Here is a 23,399-nt window from a genome sequence, read left to right as displayed (position 1 = left end):
TTGAATCCCTCCCCCACTACTTGCGGGCGTCTTGAACAAGCTCTTTAACCTCTCTGATCTTCATGTACACAATGACAGAAATAACAGCTACTTCATAAATAACATACGAAGATGCCTAACAAATGTTGGTTCTCTAACTGTTGAGTCAAAAATTAACTTTTAAAAAAAGGAGGAGTAAGACGATGAAGGCAGGAGGGGAAAAAAAAGAATAAGTCAGGGGGAAGTAACAGGAAGAGGAGGAGAAAAAGAAAAAGGAGAAGGAGGAAGACAATGGAAAAGTTTTTTAAATCATGTCATCAAGTATGGAAACCATAACCCACTGGCTTCAAAAGCAGAACAGCTCTAAAATTAAAAGAATAACAGGAAATAAAGCCATAAACTGGTGGTTTGCTTGAAATGCTGTGTATCAGTGAATAAAGAATGAATGAATTGTACCAACCTAATAGGGCTGAGAAAAGGCAGGGGCATGTGTAGAGCATTCCTAGACAATGTATATAGTTGACCCTTGAACAATGCTGGTTTGAACTGTGCAGGTCCATTTATCCGCTGATATTTTTCAATAGTAAATACTACACTACTACACTGCCCATGGTTGGCTGAATCCGGGGATGAAGGGGAACTGCAGATAATGAAGGCCAGGGCTAACTGTAAATTACACGTGGATTAACCCCTGCAGTTATTCAAGGGTGAACTATATACCTTCCAACAAGCTTAATTATGGTCCAAATGCCACAACTGTCAAAGAATATTGAGAAGTGGTAGTGAGCCAGGCTATAGCCATTTTCAGGACTGCCTCTTCTATCAGTATTTTAAATAAGGATGATTTTATTGTTTGTAATTGATTCATCAATTCAACCAATATTTATTGAATGCTTGCCCTCCAGTTCTGCCCTCCAGCAGTCTATGGTCTAGTAGAGGATACAGGATAACACCCACAAATAACCAAAATACAGGATTTGTGATAAATACAGTGAGAAATGCAAATGAAATATAATAAAGACTCAAACGAAGAAAGAAATTACCTTTGGTGGGAGTAGTCTGAAAAGGCTTCATGAAGGAAATGATATTAATTCATTCATTTATGCATTAAGCAAATATATTGTGGCATTTTCCCATATACCTGATACTATTTTAAGGAGTCAAGAAACACATCCGTGATCAAGACAGATGAAGCAAACTTTCAAAGAAGAAAATAATAAACATGCATATAGATTTATACATATATAAATAAGTTTAGGCAATGACAATTGTTTTTGAATAAATTGAAATAGGGTAGTCTGATGGAGAGCAATTTCAGGCAAGAGGAGGCAACTTCGGGTAATGTAGTCACAATCAAAATCTCTCTGAAGTTTTAGCATTTGAGCTGAGAATTGAAAATATTCTTGGCAGGGACTTCCCTGGTGGTGCAGTGGTTAAGAATCCACCTGCCAATTCAGGGGACACAGGTTCAAGCCCTGGTCCGGGAAGATCCCACATGCCACGGAGCAACTAAGCCTGTACCCACAACTACTGAGCCTGTGCTCTAGAGCCCGCGTGCCACAACTACTGAAGCCCGCACGCCTAGAGCTGGTGCTCTGCAACAAGAGAAGCCACTGCAAATGAAAAGCACGCACACCACAACAAAGAGTAGCCCCCGCTCGCCACAGCTAGAGAAAGCCCGCATGCAGCAACAAAGACCCAACGCAGTCAAAAATAAATAAATAAATTTATTAAAAAAAGAAGAAAGAAAGAAAATATTCTTGGCAGAAAGAATAGGAAGTGTAAAGGCCCTGAAATGAGAATGGGCTGAGCATGACAGAGCATTCGTAAGAAAGAAATTGAAAAAAAGTGCACAGAGAGGTACTCAGGTGGCAGATCACATAGGGCTTCCTAGGTGGAGGAATTTACCAGAAGGAATTTACATTTTACTTAAAATCTGTAGGAAGCTGTTGAAATGTGATTTATTTCCATTGTTAAAAAGACTACCATGGCTTTTGTGTGGATGGAGGCAAGACTGACAAGCACGGAGACCAGGTGGAAAGCTATTACAAAGTTAAGAGAGATGCTCGTAACAGTTGACAGTAGTGGCGACTGAGAGAAATGGACAGGTCCAGGCTGTATTTTGAAGTTAGAGCAAAACATGTTGAGTAAGTGTGTGTGTGTGTGTGTGTGTGTGTGTGTGTGTGTGTGTGTGTGTGTGTGTAAAATTCACTGACTTGACCATTTAGAATATTGGTAGAGAAAAAGGTAGAGAAAGATAGAAAAGTAGAAAGGAATTCATGTTTATTGGTCACCTGCTATGTCTAGGCACTTTATATCAATTACTTCATTTAATGCTCACAACAATTGCAGAGGTAGATATTATAACCCCTCCCTTTTTTTGCTGAGATAAAATTAAGGGAGAAATATGTTAGGTAAATTGTCCAAGGCCCCATGACTAGGAGAGAACAGTTTCGAATCCAGGTCCATCTGACTCAAAACCTGTGTCCTTTTTTGACCTGGTATCTCTCTGGGGCTGTGAAAAGGCGTCAGTAAAGACACAAGGTAAGTAAAGGTATGCACAGGAAACATCAATGTTTCTCAGTGCGACTGGAGAATGTTCATAGGGGAACAGTAAGAAACTGCACTGGTTACAGCCTTTAACAACTCTCTCTTCTCCCAGAATTTCACCATGGATGTCCTGTAAAACTCTTGGCTTAAAGCATCTCTCCAGCTCCACCTCCCCAGCCATCCACACTTATTGACTTCCACTGCCAAAACTCCATTTGTGAGCATTTTCTGTCCATCCTCTGGATGTGATTTTCTAGAAGAGTCCATGTTTTCTGAGTGCTGCACAGGAGATAAGAAATTTGGTTCTCCTCTGTTCCACTCATGGGGAGCCCCTTTGCTCCTATTCCCATCTCTCTGGAACCTCACCAGCCCCAGAGAGAATAATGGGGCTCCCAGTCTCCTGTGATTCTCATCAGGCACGGCTGCCCTGGCCTGCCAGTCCTCAGCCCGTTCCTGAACCCCAGACATGGTTTACAGAGCAGCTGTGATCTCCTCAGCCAGCTGATGAGGTGACACTTGAGACTTTTCACTCTAGGTTTCCCAGCCTCATACAGGAATGTCCAAGCAGCACATGATGGTCTCACAGTGGCCAAGGATGAGTTCTAGAGCCTTCCCCTAGCACTGCACCCTGAGGCTTAGCAGCACCCTCCACTGGAAAACCAGTGAAAGACAGCCTTCCAGGTTTTGGCCAATCCTGATGCTGTTTGGCCTAGACATCTCCAAACCACCCTGGACAACCTGTTGAGTTGGCCTTCGGCCAAGCTACCTGACCCACAGGATGTGGCTTTTTCTAATCTCCACAGAGGCAACTAGATCAGGTAGAAGTTCTGGATTAAGAAGGATACTACTATGTAATAAGAAAATGGATAAATCCACCAGGTAAATAATTTTATATGCACACAACATTATAGCATTACAACAAAGAGAGTAAAAACTGGCCAAAGTACAAGAAGAAAAAAACAGATGATAGTGTGTGATTTCCATATATCTCTATCACAAATGTATAGGGCAAGCAAATAAAAATAATTAGAAGTATAGATTTGAACAACAGGATTTTAGACATATTCTGTAGCATTTAATATGTGCCAGGCACTATTATAAACACTTTACATATTAATTAATTTAACCCTGAAAATAATTCTGTGGAAGGGTACTATTATTATGCCTATTTTACAGATGAAGAAACTGAACATAAAGAGGTTATGCCCAAGTTCACAGAGCTAGTAAGTAGCAGAGCCAGGCTTGAAACCCAGGCAGTCTACCCCAGAACCTATGTTCTTAACCACTATGTTATACTGCCTCTCTAAATAATATAATTAACAAACTTATCTAAATTATATATAAAGAATCACATATCCAATAAGCAGAGAATACTGTTTTTCAAACACACTCAAAATATTTAGAAAATAATAATTGACCAAACTGGCTCATTCACAAAAGTAGTCTTTACAATTTTTTAAATAGAAAAAAAGTATGAATTAAAGTTAAAAGCCTTAAATGTCTGCATTATGAATAAGATAGGTAAAAATTAACATATAAATTTTGAAGTTAAAAAGGAACAACAGAACAAAACTAAGAAAAGTGGAAGCTAAGAAACAATAAAAATAAGGCCACAAATTAATAAAGTAGAAAACAAAAATATAGAGATGATCAAAAAACCAGAGGCCATTTCCTTGAAACAAACAAACTGATCATGAAGAAAGAGAAGGCACAAAGAAATAACACTGGAAATAAAAACTGAGTCATTGGTATGGATACACTAGAGTTAAACTTCCTTTATTGCCATCTTTATCTGGGTTGCAATTTCAATGGGAAAAATTTTAGTTTAACCATCAAACATGATCATAACTTTAGTGTTTTTTGAAGAGGTTTTTTTTTCTTTTAGATTAAAGGAGTTATTGTATATTCCTAGTTTTCTAAGAGTTGTTTGTTTCCTTATTTGATAATAAATAGATATATAATTATATCGAATGCATCTACTGAGATGATCATATTATTTTTCTCCTTTTATTTACTAATATGATAAATTACTATTTATTTTCTAGTGTTAAACTAATCTTCTTAGCCTTGGGATTAAAACAACCTGGTCATTACATATGTCCCTCTTTATATATTGCTGGATGGATTTGTTAATATTCATTTTTGCATCTAGATTTATGAGGGAAGTTGACCTATAATTTTTCTTTCTTGTATTAGCCTTATCAGATATTGGTACCAGGGTTATGCTAGCCTCAAGGAAAGTGTTCCCTTTTTTTTTTCATGAAGTGGTTTTATAGAATTGTGATTATTTTTCCTTGAATACCTGGTAAAGCTCTCCTGAGCAATCACCTGGGCCTAGAGTTTTTCTTGTAGGTAGATATTTTACTATAAATAAAACTTTTTTAATGGGAGAAATTTGGATACAGGAAAAGAATACAGAAGGAAAAGTATGAAGATATGAGAAGTGACCTTTCGGCAACATGGCAGACTGAGTTGACAAGGAAGACACTCGCCCTACAAAACAGAAATGCTGGATAAAACATAAAATTTCCTTTTTAATAAAAAGCCAAGCTCAAATAATAAAAATAAAGGGAAATCTCCCAAGTACCTAAAATAAAAAAGGAATTCAAACCAGAAGTAAACTTCAGTTGTCACCATGTCAGCAAAAGAGGGTGTCAGAACCTGATACAGGGCTTGGCTGCTAAGATTTTAATGCCCACTGAGTACAGTTTTCAGAGTACCCTGTTTAAAGCCAAGTCCTATCAGTGAAACAGTGATCAGGAAAAATTCCTCACACTAACCTAGAAAATTGGTAAGAAAGTTTACTATCTATTCAGGTCTATAATTGGGGGAATAAATCTCCTGAGGCTAAATTGAAACCCTAAGCAAGAAACATATAAGGGTTAGTAGGAATTGTACTAACTGCATAGTGCAGGAACCCAAAGCCAAAGAAAATTTGCCCACAAGCTAATTTTACGACCTCAACAAAATGAAATGCAAAACCTCTCTGTAGAAACACTAGTAAGTACACAATCCAGGGTATACTAGACTCCCTGCTAAGGATGCACTCACAGTCAACAATCAGCAACCACACAAGGAAACAAACCATAATGAGGGAGAGTCAGCAGACCAAACAGCTGGAAGAATCTGCACCACTCTAAGAGGTAGAAATAATACAACAATATTAAAGAGACTGTAATATTGAAGAGCCTACAACACAAAACAAAATAGGCAGATTTGAAAAAGAACCAAATGAAACTTCTGGAAATAAAAAAAAAACAAACAAACCTATGGTTATTGAAATTGAAAACAATGGATGACTTAAAGAGTAGATTAGAAAGAGTTGAAGAGAACTTACGAAAGATTTGAGAAAATCATCCAGAATGTAGCAACGAGAGAAAAAAAAAGGAAACTATGAAAGAAAGAAAGATAAAAAGGCTTGGAGAATCAAATGAGAAGATCCAAAATGTACTTAATAATATTTTTTTGAAGGGGATATTACAGAATAAAGAGAGAAATATTTGAAAGGTAAGAACTGTCCAGAAATGAATACAAACTAAAGTCCTCAGGTTGGGGCGGCAAACCAGGTTCCAAGAAGGAAAAATAATATCAAATCCAAGCTTAGACAATAAAGAACTGCAGAAACAGAAAGGCAAAAGAGATCAATCTTAAAATAACCAGAAAGAAAAGACAGCTTACCTAAAAAGGAATGACAAACCGAAAGAAGACTTCTCATCAACAAGTCAGAAAACAATAAAATATCTTCAATGGGCTAAGTTAGGTACAGAATTCTACCTACCTACTAATCAAAAATTAAGGTGCTATAAATAGACTCTCAAAAAAAAGAAAAAAGACCAAAAGGATTTCCTATTATTGGAGGAGGTCACTGAGAGGACGTGACCTTGAGCTGGAGGCTCCTCACCCCATTTTCTCTCCTTAGAATGTACGTTTCTTCAGACCACTGTTCCCACATTAGGAGATACTTCAGGGGCAAAGCCTTGAGAGACTAATATGTTTTTGAGATCATTCTGTACTGTATACATGACTGAACCCTGTTAAGGCCTCCACATAAACTCCAGTTGGTGGATGTAGAAATCAACTCATCTTGTAGCTACCCAAGACAAGTCTCGTATGTAAATTCCTTTTCTTATTAAAACTGCCACTTATGAATCCAGAGTGGTCTTCCTCTTTCTTTGGTCCCTCCTTGCCCTCTGTATATACCGGGGGGTTCAAATTTCTCCTGGGAACTCCTGAGGTTGTGAACCAACACCTACTTATATACAATTCCTGAAGAAAACTACTAAAGAGTGTAAATAATTTAAGAAAGAATGGAAAAAAATACCTTAATATCTGTTATAAGGTAGAAGAGGGAAAAAAACAAGTGAAGTTATCAAAGGAACAAATTAAGTCCGTATAAGGTACAATTGATAGGTGGCATATTGAATGACACTTTTCCAATACTCCAGAAAAATTCCTTGGAAGAGGTGAAATTTTGAAAAATCTTTTAATTACAGAAGAGAAGATGTCTGGCACACAGAGAGACACTCCAACATAGGGTGTGGCTTAGGAGAAAACTTCAAGGCACAAGTGTGATCACCTGACCCAAGGGCTAGTGAACAAGTTCACCTAAGAAAAGCAGGGAAGACCCTCTGGGGAATGTGAAACAATAAAAATGAGGTTTTCTGTGTGTTCCAGGAAAGGACTCTGAAGAGGAAATAATGAACTAAACAAAAAGCAAAACAGATTTCACTTTGAACCTAAAAAATTAATATTCCAAGTAGTACAATAGCTTTTTAGAATTTTGTTCTCTACTGCTTAATGAAATAATGTATTTTCTGGACCTTCTACTTGGTAAAAAAACAAAGAAAAGAAAAAGAAATATTAAATATTCATCTCATGTATTTATCTCTTCCCCATCAACCATCAGTCTCATTTAACCAGCCTCTCCCAGTCTGATCTAGGCCAGAACAGCTACTGAGTTGCCCTGAAGCATTTTCGACAGTAAACAGAGTGACTTCCAGCCTGGGAACTTCAAGGAATTCCTCCCACCTAAGAATAAAACAATGCTTAAAGGGAACCTCTCAGAGATTTAGTGCTAATGGAAAAATTGCTCCAATGTGTGTGTTTGAAGTTTCCTAGAAAAGAAACCCATAGGTATACAAACCCAAAATATTTTGGAACACACACATAATTCCCAGAATTCCTAGCTTCTGTATAATTTCCCCCATTTCAAAATAAAAGTAAATGTCTCAACATCTCCGAAGGAAAAAAAAAAAATCAAATAAAGCTTTATTAAATGTTTTAAGAGTAAATGCTCTAAAGTATTAAGTGATTTAAGAGTAAAATTCACAATTTTTTGAATTCAAATTATTTCAAGGACTTAAATAGCATCCCAAACATATTAATACCTCTCTCTGTAACTCTCACTGGGAACCCTGTTCCTATCCAAAAAGAGCTCAGAGCTTAGAGTCCATGATACTCCCTGATGCAAACATTTTTATTAGAAACTTATAGAATGAACTGAGTCTTTAGCAAAAGAGTTAAAGAGTTTTGTTTTATTCAGTGTTAATCACTGGATGGTCTTAATATGGGTTGAATTGTGTCCTCCCCAAAATTCATACATTAAAGTCCTATCTCCCAGCACCCTGGAATGTGACCTTTTTTTTTAGAAATTAGGATGTTTCAGATATAGTTAGTTAAGATGAGGTCATACTGGAGTTGGGTGAGCCAAGAATTCAATATGACTGGTATCCTTATCAAAAAAAGGAAAAACTGACACAGCACACAGGGAGACCACCCTGTGAACATGAAGACAGAGATCTGTGCATCTACAAGCCAAGGAACGCCAATGATCATCAGCAAAGCACCAGGAGCTAGGAGAGAGGCATGAAACAGATTCTCCCCTACAGCCCTCAGAAGGAAACAACCCTGCCAACTTCTTGATTTCAGCTTTCTAGTCTCCAGAACTGTGAGACAATAAATTTCTGTTGTTTAAGCTATCCAGTTTGTGGGACTTTGTTATGGCAGCCCTCACAAACTAACACGGTGTTCCCTTTGCCATGCCTTCCTGGTCACGTCTTCTCAATTTCACACATTTCTCAAAACAGAAGAAGGTGGCAAAAAATAACTTGTAGAAAGCTATTCTTCTTCAGGAAATTTTGTACATAATGTGAGAGTTCGTATAAGCCTCAGTTGCCTCCTACATAAAATAAAGTTTAACATCGACCGGTTAGATTTTTCTGTGAGCCACGCAATGTAACTAGTTCCGCGTCAGTCCATAGTAATGACTCAAAAAAATAAAATGGTAGCTGTTATTATTAGAAATAAAAATGATTCTACTAAGCCTGTGTCGCTAAGATGTGTGAGCTGAAGTGTTCCCTCAGGAGTCCCTTCCAGCCATGCTGTCTGCCACAGATGACTTCATCAGGCTCCAACTCTCCCAGGGCCTGAACTGGTTATCTTAAATTTATATCCAAGTCTCAGACTTTGCAACCAGCATATCCTGCCCTGCTTTATATCACCATCATCTGTGGTCACTGCCTCAAATGCAAACCATTCCTCTTCCCTCTTCCTCTCATCCTGTTTCCTCTCTCCTGACCCATTCATTCACATCCTATTTCCTCACAAATCCTGTGGCCTTCCAAACTACCTGCTCACAGAAACTCCCCATCTAATTCCCACTTGAGCTGAAACAAGGTTCTCCGTAGATGGCACCACCTCTCCTACAGCCCTCCCCAGTGCAGTCTGATCATTCTTCAACATGCCAGCTACATGAGGGTCAGGAGGTGGATCACCATTTTATTCACGTCCAGTCTGCCATTTCTCTACCTTCAGAGAAAACACCTTCCATTTTGAGGTGTGTGCCACCTATGACACCCTCTAACCTTCTTCATCATTGTCATCTCCCATCTGCAGACTTCTCAATAAATCCTTATTAAATAAAAATTTGATGCCTGACTCACTGGCTTCCTCAGCATTTTAAGCTCTGTTATTATCCAGGTTACTTTAACACACATGTTCAACGCTGCAGAGTCAAGTTCCTTGATTTCAATCCCACAATCTTCATTTCTACTCAAGCTGAATTCTATCATCAATCACTCTGGTTATTCTTACCAATTAATCCCAAATTCCTTGTTATATTGTCCTTCACGTGCAAAATCTCAACTCTTGTCAGTCCAGTACACCCAGATTTGACTCTATGATCTGTCACTTCAGTCTCTCTCTTATCAATATTCTTCTCAACCATATCTTATTTCTTTAGCCACACCTGCTCAACGAAATCCCAGTCCTAGGTCAAACAAGTGATTAAACTCAGCAATTATACCCAGGCTGCCGAGAGCTACTGGAGAAAATCACAAAGGTAGGCAGTATTCAAGCATCACAAATTCATCTTCTGAACCACAACTCATCCTGGGAAACTGTCTCTGTGTCCACAGGTAACTTCTACCTCCAAAACTCCACCATTTTTCTAAAATCCCTCACTTACCGTTCTGCCACTTCCCTCCTCTCAACAAATGACCCTCCTTTCTGTTTGAGAAAAAAAGAGTCCATCAGACAGGAAGTCACCCAACATCCTGCATCCTCACCTACCACCTTGTCCATGACTATACCTATCAACGGTCTGCTTCTCTCCTATCACACTCAACCAAAGGTCTTCTCCTGCCAACAGCCAATCCTTCTACTTCGCATTCTATCTCCTCTTGCTTCCTCAAAGTCCTGGTTTTATAAAGTATCTGTTCTCCCTTTGGCATATTTTATCTCTTCTATTCTACTGACTTTTCTAGCAGTATTTAAATATTTCTCCTCTCTCCCACCTTAAAAAAATGTCCTTTCTCAACTCTAAATCCCAATAACTAATGATTATTGAGAATTTACTGTGTGAAAGGAATTGTGCTAAGTTTTGGACATCTAGTATTTCACTCCTCACATCAACCTTATAGAATAGATAATACTACCCCCAATTACTGAAAGGGAAGCACAAAGAAGTTAAAATCACACAACAAGTAATTGGTGGAGCCAGTCTTCCAACCCAGGCATCAGACTCCAGAGCCTATGCTTTAAACCACAATGTTATGTTTCATGACAGAAACACACTGCATTCATTAGCTCCATTTTCTTACCTGTCATTTCAGCCTCCTGACTCCACAACTCCAATGAAACTGTCTATTTTATTTTAATCTTTTGGTTAAAAGCCTTTATTTTCAGTAACTTATAAATGGATAGAGTTGACAACTTCTCCTGCTTTAAACTAACAACTTTTTAGATTTCCAAACCCTGCTCCTTCCTGTTTCTCTTCCTATTTACCTGGACTCTCCTTTCCAGAATCCTTTATGAATGTCCCTTCTTTTAAATGCTTGTGTTCACCGTAGTTCTTGCCTGTCTTCCTTCTTTTCTCAGCCTACATCCTCTCTTTAGATGATCTCATTCACTCCGATGGCTTCAGCTATCACCTATATAAGTTTCAAGTGGAAAGGACAGTTACCTGGCACTATTGACACTAACAGTGACAGCTGGAAATGCTGAGGGGTGGAACCTGGAGATTGATAGGCCACCCAAACAGATCCACACAGGGAGACATTTACTTTCATAAATTTACCATCAACCAAGATCTGGCTCTCAGACTTGCAAACTCAGAAACTTTAACTTGACACTGTCAGAATACTTTAAACAGTAGAGGCAGATGTATAAAACTGGTGTGCCAAAATATGAGTTACCAACGAGGAATATAACTCTCTGTGAATCTGAGGTATATGCCAGTCTGACCAGAGCATTCTCTCACCATAAGTAAAGTTCATGAGGTTAAGTTATTTGGAGGCTGTTTGGTGAGCATGGAACCAAAACAAGGAGAGTTAATAGTATGATCCAAATATGTAATGACATCATTACCTATTTATAAAGATAAACAGTCTATCACCACAGTTGGAACATTGCTCATGATGGACTAGTTATTTAAGTGTAGAATGAACTAACACTCCAAACCATAGATAGAACTTGGCAAAAATATATATATCTGATTTAAAAATGGGCAGAGGATCTGAAGAGACATTTTTCCAAAGACATGCAGATGGTCAACAGGTAAATGAAAAGTACTCAACATCACTAATCACCAGGGAAATACAAATCAAACCCACAATATCACTTCACACCTGTCAGAATGTCTATTATCAAAAAGACAGGAAATAAGAAGCGTTGGTGAGGATGTGGAGAAAGGGAACATTTGTGCGCTGTTGGTGGGAATATATATTGGTGCAGTCACTATGGAAAACAGTATGGAGGTTCCTCAAAAAATTAAAACTAGAGCTACCATATATATGATCCAGCAATCCCACTTCTGGGTATTTATCAAAAGAAAACAAAAACACCAACACAGAAAGATAAATGAACCCCCATGTTTACTGCAGCATTATTTACAATAGCCAAGATACGGAAGCAACCAAAGTGTCTGTTAATGGATGAATGGAAAAAGAAAATGTGGGGCTTCCCTGGTGGTGTAGTGGTTGAGAATCTGCCTGCTAATGCAGGAGACACGGGTTCGAGCCCTGGTCTGGGAAGATCCCACATGCCACGGAGCAACTAGGCCCGTGAGCCACAACTACTGAGCCTGCGTATCTGGAGCCTGTGCTCCGCAACAAGAGAGGCCACGACAGTGAAAGGCCCGTGCACCGCGATGAAGAGTGGCCCCCACTTGCCACAACTAGAGAAAGCCCTCGCACAGAAATGAAGACCCAACACAGCCATAAATAAATAAATTAAAAAAAAAAAAGAAAGAAAATGTGGCATGCATACACACACACACACAGAGGAATATTCTTCAGTCATAAAAAAAAAGGAAATCTTGACATTTGCGACAACATGGATGGACCTTCAGGGTTTTATGCTAAGTGAAATAAATCAGATAGAGAAAGACAAATACCATATGTTCTCACTTATATGTGGAGTCTAAAAAAATTTTTTTAAAAACTAATAGATACAGGGCTTCCCTGGTGGCACAATGGTTAATAATCCACCTGCCAATGCAGGGGACCCGGGTTCAAGCCCTGGTCCGGGAAGATCCCACATGCCACAGAGCAACTAAGCCCATGCACCACAACTACTGAGCCTGTGCTCTAGAGCCCGCAAGCCACAACTACTGAGCCCGCCTGCAACAAGAGAAGCCACTGCAATGAGAAGCCCATGCACAGCAACTAAGAGCAGCCCCTGCTCACCGCAACTACAGAAAGCCCACACGCAGCAACGAAGCCCCAACACAGCCAAAAATAAATAAAATAAATTAAAACAAACAAACAAAAAAAACTAATAGATACAGAGAACAGACTGGTGGTTGTCAGGGGCAAGGGCTGGGGCGGGCAAAATGAGAGAAGGGGGTCAAAAGGTACAAACTTCAAATTATAAAATAAGTAAGTCATGGGATTGTAATGTAGAGCATGGTGACTACAGTCAATACTGTATTGTATATTTGAATGATGCTAAGAGAGTAAATCTTAAAAGTTCTCATCACAGAAAAAAACAGTTTGTAACATGTACGATCACAGATCTTGACTTATGATGGTGACCATATCACAACACAGACAAATATCAAATCATTATGTTCTACACCTGAAACTAATATTATATGCCAATTATGCCACAATTTTTTTTAAAAGGAACTTGGTTGTACAATGTCTAAGTCTGTTTCTGTGACTCTTTTTTCATTGCTGACCTCCCACACTTTTGGTTGAGACTTTATTTTGGACAAGTTAATGTATACGGAACTTATAACAAAGACTACCACCCTGAGAGTAACAGTGCATCTTAAAGCTAACTTTACATATCTTTTGTCTTTCATTGTATGCCAATTTCATATTTTAATCTACAGAAGGCAATCATATTTCCCTTTTTTCCACGTTCTAAGGGCCAAGTCCAGTCTTTTGGACTTTACTAATAACTCAGAAATCCATACCCTTCTTCCTATGCCCAAGTCCCCTCAATTTTCCTCCCTGAATTGCTATGATGGCCTCAGATTTCATCTCTCAGCTCTCAGGACTGCCTTGCTCCAATCCATCCAAGAGATGGAGATCTAAAATGAAAACCCAATCATGTCACTTTTCACTTACAATCCTTTCAGCTTCCCAAAAGCTTTCAGGATGAAATCCAAACTCCTTAATATTTTCAATTAAACTGCTTTTACTCATGCACTTTCTCCAGGTAACACTTCTTCCAGAAAACCTTTGCTGACCATCACCCTCTTGAATTCGGGATCAGGGACATGCTCTCAGCTCACACAATTCCCCATGCTTTTTTCCCCACTATAAAATGTTTCACAGCATATAATACTGTTATTTCTCTTGCCTTTCTCCCCAAAGACTGTTAACTTCTTGTAAGCTATACCTCATTATCTTTGAATCAAAAGCACCTAGCACAGTCCTTGACAAACATCGAGTTTACTACCTATAAATAGAGATAAGCAGTGATAAACATCCTTGAGAATGGTTACTGTTTGTCTGACAAGAGACAAGCTATAAGCAAAACCAAATTCTGATTTACTATCAATCAATTAAAAGGCTGTCCTCAACTTAATAAGGAAAAAAAAAAAACACCTTCATCCTGTGGGAGTCATAGACGATATTTCAAAATAGAAGCATCCCTAACGCACTTAACATATCTGATATAGCAAAATTCGATTCCAAATGTTGGTGTTTATAGCTGGCGTGATGGCTTCAAGTTTACTCCGCAGAGCTGAAGCGCTGGCCGTGCAGGCCCTGACGGCCCGCGGTCCCAACGGAGTCTCCATGGTGCACTCTATGGCGTCTGGAGGTGGTGTTCCTACTGATGACGAGCAGGCAACTGGGCTGGAGAGGGAGGTCATGCTGGCTGCACACAAGGGACTGGACCCGTACAATATGCTCGCCCCAAAGGCAGCCTCAGGTACCAAGGAAGACCCTAATTTAGTCCCCTCCATCACCAATAAGCAGATAGCGGGCTGCATCTGTGAAGAAGACAACAGTGCTGTCATCTGGTTCTGGCTGCACAAAGGCGAGGCCCAGTGGAACCCATTACAAGCTGGTGCCCCACCAGCTGGCCCACTGAGCCCCTGCACTAACTCACTCAAAATGTGATGTTAAAAAAAAAAAAAAAAAAAAGTGATGTAAAGTTTCTTCTTTCCCATAAAAACTAGCCATTACATTGGCTCCTCCTCCCATTAAAAAAAAAAAAAATTCGATTCCTACACTTTGAAAAGTTTTCATTGTGCAGAGCAAAACGTCTCCATATCCTCAGAAAACAACCAGTGACATGGGATCTACACTCTCAGGTTAAAATAGTCTATCATCCTAGGAAACAAAGTTATCATTATCATTGTCTAACCAAAATCTCTCACTCTTAAATTTTAGTTCATTTCCTTTAGTTAGATTTCTCTTTGACTTAAAAGACCAGTCCATTTCCTCATGAAAACCCTTTTCCTGTAGGATGTGCCAGAGGCAAAGGGAGACTAATAGCTTCTTGGCTCCTTTTTCTACATATACTGAAACTGAAAACATTCAACTTGAAGTTTAGTTCATTTAAATTTGTATAGGTTTTCAAGGTCTGAATGTGCAATACTTTCCTAGTAGAAATCTTTCTATTCTATTGCTCCGAAAAATATTCTAAGAGAATCTTTTCATAAAAGAAGTCCTAGAGTTTTTTTTAACACTGTGTAGGTCCTGGAGAAACATACAAAGTCACTGAGGGCTCAGTTTTATTACAATGGAACTCTTAAGCGCAGAGACATGTAATGCTGCTATTTCTCCCAGTGAATCAAGTCCTTATCACTTTGAGTCTCTTTGCAGTCCCTTATCTTTCACTATATTATGATCATTAAAACCATGGACTTCAGTAATAATCTACCAATGCACTGATTTTATAGATAAAGAAACAGAAGTCTGGCAAAGTTAAACGATTTGCTTAAATGACAAGAATAAGAAAGAGAACACAAATCTGTTCCAAATTGGATGTTCTTTCTACTACATCACATGGGCATTTTGTAAAATACTGGCTGAATCATTTATCAAAACTAGTTTCTATTTTGTTCTATTAGCTTCATGAACAAAACAACCTTTCCAGTAGCTGGAAACAGCAATATAATTCCAAAGATGTCCAATTCCTCTACTCCCATTCTCTTTTAAATTCTCTCCAAACAGGCTTTCACTCCCATCATTTCTTGTTGAGACATCAATGATTTCCACGTTGCTAAGTAGATTAGCCAATTCTCGGTCCTCTTTTTAACTAAACAATTAGTGCTTCTTCCTTGGAATGCTTTCCTCTCTTGATTTCTAGTTATACTCTTCTATCTTCAGTTTCTCAGGCTACTTTGTTCTTTTATCATCATCTCTGACTGCTAAACATTTGAGTATTCCAAGGCTGAGTCCTTAGACCTTTATTAATTCTTCATTTAATCAGTCCTTTAGTGGTCCTACCTAGCCTCACAGCCCTGATTACCATCTTATATGTGCTTTTGGATCCCAGATTTATGTATCTGACCCAGACCTGTCCCCTTGAATTCTAATCTTATATATCCAACTGCCTTTGTAATATCTCCATTTGGGTAACAAAGGCATCTCAAACTTAAACATACCCCAAAATAATAGCCTCAGTCTCCCACTCTTTCTCAAACTTGCTTCATGCTTGTTCTCCATCTCAGTAAATCGCTATGCTATGCTTCTACTCACTCAAGACAAATCCTCAGAATCTGTCTTATCTTCTGTTATTTTTCTCTCACATCTAGTTCATCATTAAATCCTTTTGGTTTAATCTCCAAAATATACACAGAATCCAACTATTTCTCAAAACTTCCAACTACCAACTTTACCCAAGATATACCGTCCTCTTCTGCACCTGGCTCTGATGACCAGGGAAACTGTGCCACTGGGTCCCACAAGACACTTTCTATATAAGGCCACTCTTTCAAGACCAGGAGACACAGCTGATATACTTCATATATAGAAACAAACACAAAGAGTTAGGCAAAAGGAGAAGACAAAGGAATACCTTCCAAATAAAAGAACAAGATAAAAATCTCAGACAAGAACTAAACAAAACAGAGATAGCAATTTACCAGATAAATAGTTTAAAGTAAGTAATAGTCATAAATAAGCTTAACAAACTTGGAAGAAGAATGGATGAATTCAGTGAGCTTCAACAAGGAGATAGAAAATATTAAAAAGAACCAATCAGAACTGAAGAATAAATGAAATGAAAAATACACTAAAGGGAATCAACAGTAGAATGGAGGATGAAGAGAACAGATCAGTGATCTGGAAGACAGGGTAGTGGAAATCTCCCAATCACAACAGCAAAAAGAAAAAGAATAATAAAAATAAAAGGATAGTTTAGGATACCTCTGAGACAACATCAAGTGTAGTAATATTCACACTATAGGAGTCCTAGAAGAAGGAGGAGAGGGAAAGGACATGAAACCTATTTGAAGAAATGATGACTGAAAACTTCTCTAACATGGCAAAGGAAACAGACATCCAAGTCTGGAAAGCACAGAAAGTCTCAAACAAGATGAACCCAAACAGACCCACACAAAGACATATTATACTTAAAATGTCAAAGGTTAAAGAGAGAATCTTAAAAGCAGCAAGAGAAAAACACCTAGTTACATACAAGGGAACCCCCATAAGACCATCAGCTAATTTTCAGCAGAAACTGTATAGGCCAGAAGAAACTGGCACAATATATTAAAAGTGTTGAAAGAAAAAGCTTACAACCAAGAATACTCTACCTGGTAAGGTTATCACTCATAATTGAAGGAGAGATAAAGAGTTTCCCAGAAAAGCAAAAGCTAAAGGAGTTCATCACCACTAAACTGGCCTTACAAAAAAAAAAAGTATTAAAGGGACCTCTTTAAATGGAAAAGAAACGCCCATAACCAAACCAAACCAAACAAAACAAATTATGAAACAGAAAATCTCACTGGTAAAGGCAAACATACCAAAGGTAGTGGTTCAACCACCTATAAAACTAGCATGAAGGTTAAAAGACAAAAATAGTAAAATCATTGATATCTAAAATAATCAGTTAAGCAATACACAAAGAGATTTAAATATGACATCAAAAGTATAAAACGTTGAGGGTGGGGAAGTAAAAATGTAGTGCTTTTAGAATGTACTTGAACTTAAATGACCATCAACTTAAAATAGCCTCCTATATACATAGGTTGTTATATATGAACCTCATGGTAACAACAAACACAAAACCTATACCAAATACACAAAAAATAAAGAGAAAGAAATACAAACACAACACTAAAAACAAGTCATCAAATCACAAGGGAAGAGAACAAGAGTAAAAGAAAGGAACAGAGGACAACTACAAAAACACCAGAAAACAATTAACAAAACTGCAATAATAATTATTAATACTATTCTATGAATTATAATTATTCCTATGAATAATTATTCTAAATGTAAATGGACTAAATGCTCCAATCAAAAGACATAGGGTGGCTGAATGGATTTTTAAAAAAAGACCTATATATACACTGCCTGCAAGAGACTCACTCACTTCAGGTCTAAAAACACACATACTAAAAGTGAAGGAATGAAAAAAGATACTCCATGCAAAAAGAAAACAAAAAGAATTGTTGGAGTAGCAATATGCATATCAGACAAAATAGGCTTTAAAACAAAGACTGTAACAGGAAACAAAGAAGAGTATTACATAATGATAAAGGGATCAATCCAATAAGAGGATTATAATACTTCTAGTATGCACCCAACACAGGCATACCTAAATACATAAATATTAACATATATAAAGGGACAAACTGACAGTAATACAATAATATTAGGGGACTGAAACATACCACTTGCATCAATAAATAGATCATCCAGACAGAATATCAATAAGAAAAAGTTGGCCTTAGACATAATAGACTATTATAGAACATTCTATCCCAAAACAGCAAAATACACATTCTTTTTAAGTACACACAGAACATTCTCCAGAGGTTAGGGGTGGGACTGAAAGTTCCAATGCTCTAATCACAGGGATGAGTCTCCTGGCAATGGGCCCCCATTCTTCAGTGGGGTCCAAAAGTCACCTCATTAACATAACATAAGATACCTTTATGGTTCTCCTCACTTAGGAAATTTCAAGGGTTTTAAGAGCTCCGTGCCAGAAAAGGTGACAAAGACCAAATATTGATTTTGTATTACAAATCACAATATCACATATGTTCACACAGAAAAATGCACACAAATGTTTATATTAATAGAAGCATTATTCACACTAGCCAGAAAGTGGAAACAACCCAAATATACATCATAGATTAAAAGATAAACAAAATGTGGTATATCTATAAAATGGAATATTATTTGGCCATAAAAATTAATAAAGTACTGATTCATGCTACAACGTGGATGAATCTTAAAAACATTATGCTAAAGTTAAAGAAGCCAGTCAAAAATGACCACATATTATATGATTCATATGATTCCATTCATATGAAAGTCCAGAAGAGGAAAATCCACAGAGACAAGAGGTAAATTAGTAGTTGCTTAGGGCTGGGAGGAGGACGATATGTGGCAGCGGAGGGGAGGGGTAGAGGACTGATACGTAAAAGGCACAGGGCTTCTCTGTGCAGTGAGGAAAATGTTCCAAACTTGACTGAGGTGACGGTTGCATATATACCTCTGAAAATACTATAAACCACAGAACTGTACATTTTAAAAGAATGATTGTATGGTAAGGGAATTATATCTCAATAAAGCTGTTAAAAATTAATACATTAAATGTGATTCGGGAAGTGAAAAACCCATCTTAAGCAGAGGTAGCATCAAAAAGTTGACTTGACCTGCCATGACCCTGGTCCTCTCTGGTACTTCCTCCTACCATGGGTTATGCTGTTGCCCCTCTAACACTAGCTTCCTACATACACATTTTCTGAATGATTTTATCACCTCCTTGTCAACTTGTTAGACTTATTCCTCTTGTATGTCTGTATTTTCCATGTATTTTCATTTTTACCCCCACCTGAAAACACACACCTTGCCCCAAACGGTAACGCAGAGGTCCAAAGCAATCATCTGTAAAGGCTTGAAGGTCTTCGTCGAATGCCTGAGACTATAGCCCAGATCTTATCCATTATTTCATCTAGCTAAATGCAAAAGCAGATGTCAAAGGATTTTGAAAAGCTGTAAGTAGTCGAGGTGATTAATATAATTATATTAAATTACACACATCTTTTCTTTGCCTGTCAGTTGTGTCAGGGACTGTGAAAAACCACCACATGTACAACAGTCGTAAAATGTTACAGTTGGACATGACCTTAGAGATGTTCAGATCCAATTCTGCCATTTTATAGTTGAGATAACAGATACAAAAAGGTAGATAGACTTTTCTAATGTCACTCAGTAAGCCAGCAAACCTCCATTCAAGGCCCTTTCTGTCCACTGGTGAGTCCAAACTGATAACCAACCAGAAGTACAAGGGAATCAGAAACTCCTGATGACTGTACACACACACACACAGAAAATGACACACAAAGATAATACTATAATCCACTACAGTGAGTTAGTAAACTTAACTAAAGGTTATTAGTATGTTTTCATTTTTATTTCCCTCTTTATCTTCAAAAACACTTTGGTCTTAGCCTCTCTACTCTGAATCACAATGGAACTAGAATTAATCATTTTTGCTCAATTATACATACAATTAATTTTATGGAACCAATTTAAGTTAATCATTTTCTCATATTATTTAACTCAAAATAGCTATAATTTCTAGGCCATTTGTTATTAGCATACCACCTTTCCCCTACTTTGAATCATGATTGCCAAAGTATAGGAAAGTCAACTACAACAAACTTCCCCATTTGGTTAACAACTGGAAGGCGGCACACTACGATACAATTTATTCCAATAATTTTTCGTATCGCATCAAAATATCATGGTGATCTAGTTTCCATTTATGACTAGAGGCAATTTTTGTGTTCTGCTTACAGCAACATCATTTCATAACAGTTTTTTGGAGGAAAGCAAATTGTGCTGTTAGAGAAAACATTTTTTACTTTATTTTTTACCCGATTTCAGATTCATCCCTATAGAAGAAACATATTTAGCCTCTTCCAAAATAACAAAAGTCTTGGACCACATCACAATTGGCATCTTGACATTTAATAAATTAAAACATTATAACACATGAGGTATCTCACGGAGGCAGCTAACACAGTAAATGATCATTCAATTCTTTATGCAAATATAAAGAACATATCACGTTTGATCAACGTAGAAATTACTAAAATATATGTATATCCCGGAAGAGTAGGATCGGTTATGGTTTTCATCATTTAAAGAACAACAACAAACAAAAATCCCAGAGTTCTATTTCCCTCTAAATTCCTCCCCCTGCCATTTTTTTTAATAGCTGAAACCTGCCACATTTAATACCCAGCAATAATTTGAACTCATAGATGCTTGTCAAATGCATGAGGAAAGAATTTGAGATTCTCAGTATCAAACTCTCATTGTGAAGAGGTTGTGTCAAGGTCTTCCAGTGAAGAGAGGGATTTCAATAGAAATGTGGGAGAACAGTGGGGGAGGACTTTTAAGAAACCACTGCTTTATTTCTTCAACTGGGCAGCCACTTGTGCTAATGAAATTCAGGTGGATGTTAGACAGCCAACCCCAGGGCTCCCCCAGCAGTGCTACCCTCAGCAATGACAATGAAGGCTCCTATGAGCCTCACAGAAAGGTGCCACTTTGAAGAGAAAAAAGTAAAGAGGATCAAATTCCAGTGGAGCAGCTGAAACCCATGGCTTTAGGGCAAAAAATAAAGTGATTGTGCTTCAACTACCTTTACAGAGCACCGCCATACCAAATTTCATGCATTTCTACTGGATGAGACATGGACATAACATTTATTACCATCTGTGAACCTAATTAAGAATGATCTGGTGCAAAGAATTTGAATAGATTCAATTAAGAAATGGATGGCTTCTTATTTTCATCTCTTCAATTCATTAGTAGTCATTGCTTACAAGCTTCCTTGGGTCTCACACAACAGGTTTTTCTCTCCCTTACGTGAGAGTTATCTTGAGTATGCTCTCAAGCTGGATGTTAGCTCTTAAACTATTGTTGCTGAATACCCATGTCCCAATCTGCCTTAATTAAACATTCTTTAGTTCTAAAAATTTTAAGTTAATTTTAAGTTAATTAACTGCTTTTGATGTCTCTGCTCTGGTTCTGATTTTCATAATTCCACATTTCCAGGTTTGGGTACCACCGTACAATCACCCTAAACAAGCCGTCTCCATGGCTGAGACTTGAGTAGGTATCAGGGAGCAAACCCAGATACAGGCGAGCAATTCTTTGTTACAACTGTATTCAGCTACACATTTTTTAAAAATTGTTTTGAAACTCACACAAAATTTCACAGCATAAGAAACAATGTAATCATAAGGAATAACAAAGAATAAATATTTCCCTTACCTGGATCATGGAAAGGCACCAAAGCAAAGTTGAAAAGAGGTCTCTTAGGTCTTTTCAACGACGTCTCCAAAATTTTGGAAGCCCCCTCGATAACCTGAACTAAATCATCATACATGGAACCCGTCACATCAAACACAAAAGCCAACGTGGAGGCCCCCTCGGGAATTTCCTCAGCCCTGATCTCTGACTGGGGGCTTGCATCCTGAGCCTGGGAAGTATAAAGAAGAGTGAACAGGAATACTGTGCGGACAATGCCCCAGGAAATCATTTTGTCTTTCTTTCCTTTTTTTTTTTTTTTTTTCCTGAGCGCCTAAGCACTGTGCTGAGTCCTCCTCAACAACAGGCAGCGGGTTTCTTCTCGGGGCAATTCATTCGACTCCCGAAACCTCTTTGAACTCGCAAAAAACTGGGGGCTGAGAATCAGATGGGGACAAGCACCAAACCCGAAACCCTGCAGGGGCCGGGCGGGCAGAGATGCGGCAGCTTTTGTCCGGACGCAGCCTCCTCCGGGACAGCCGAGTGCCCGCGGCCCGGGCGGCGTGTGGCTGAGTGCGGGAGGCGCGCCCGGCCCATGCCCCGGGGGCCGCTCCGAGCCAGCGGCGCCGCACCGAGTCCGCTGCCCTCGCCGCCGCCGCCGCCGTTGCCGCCGCCGCCGCGCCGCTCTCCGCCGCGCCAGCCGTCGCGGCTCCCAACTTTCCACTGCGCGCCTCCCGCCCGGGAGCTGGGAGGGGAGGGGAAGCCGGGCTCGGCCTCGCCTCCTGATTGGCCGGTGGACGCCCCCCTCCTTTGCTCTTGGGCGCCCCCCCCCCCCTCCTGGAGGCCGACTTCTCTCCACTGATTCTCGGGTCAATTCAGTACCTGGGAAGCGCTCCCAGTATCCCCTCCGCACCCACCCGCGTTGCTTCTCACCTCCAAAACCCCAAGGTAAACAATGGCTTTCAAGAATGTGTGGCAAGGACCCGAACCGAGGGACACCACGCTAACCAGCACAAAGGGAACTGTATTTTTCTACGATGCAAAATGCTGCTTCAGACACCTCTATCATAATTCCCCCCCTCAAGAAGCCAAGACCTCCCCCCCTCGCCAGCCCAGCCTCCCGCTCTCAGCCCGCAACTCAGCCCAGCCGGGAGGGGGAGCTGGAAAGTTCTCCCGACTGGGCTGCAGCCGCATTCTCACTCTTTGATCTCCTCAGGGACCAGAAACGGGAGGAAGGGGAAAAGGCTGTTGAGGGGAATGAGAGAGAGACAGCTGGAACTGGGTAGTCACTGATTGTAGTTAAGAAAGATGGTAGAAGGGAAAGCAGCTGGATGTGGAATACTGGGTGGAAGCTCAGTGCAAAGGATGAGGAGGGAGAGAGGGAAAGGCAGGGGGTGCGGGGGGGAGAGAGATCATACTGAAGAGAAAAGTTAATTTTTTAAAATTTCACTATCAAGATTCATGTTT

At 39.0% G+C, this 23,399-nt stretch overlaps 1 protein-coding gene and 1 pseudogene across 1 annotated transcript in view; one reads left to right on the top strand and one right to left on the bottom strand.

The window, feature by feature from the left end:
- HMCN1 (hemicentin 1) overlaps positions 1–22,551 on the bottom strand; it is a 518,244-nt gene extending 495,693 nt beyond the window's left edge. The window contains exon 1 of the mRNA XM_059937996.1: positions 21,957–22,551. Coding sequence (XP_059793979.1) covers positions 21,957–22,224 — 268 coding nt within the window. The 5' untranslated portion in view covers positions 22,225–22,551. The remainder of the gene's footprint in view (positions 1–21,956) is intronic.
- Positions 14,199–14,603, top strand: LOC132353163 (cytochrome c oxidase subunit 5B, mitochondrial-like; annotated as a pseudogene).
- Positions 22,552–23,399: the final 848 nt, after the last annotated feature.

This window comes from Balaenoptera ricei, chromosome 1, assembly GCF_028023285.1.
Source record: "Balaenoptera ricei isolate mBalRic1 chromosome 1, mBalRic1.hap2, whole genome shotgun sequence".
Classification (NCBI taxonomy): Eukaryota; Metazoa; Chordata; class Mammalia; order Artiodactyla; family Balaenopteridae; genus Balaenoptera; species Balaenoptera ricei.
Note: the sequence above shows the minus strand (reverse complement) of the source record. Positions and strands in the feature narration are given on the sequence as shown.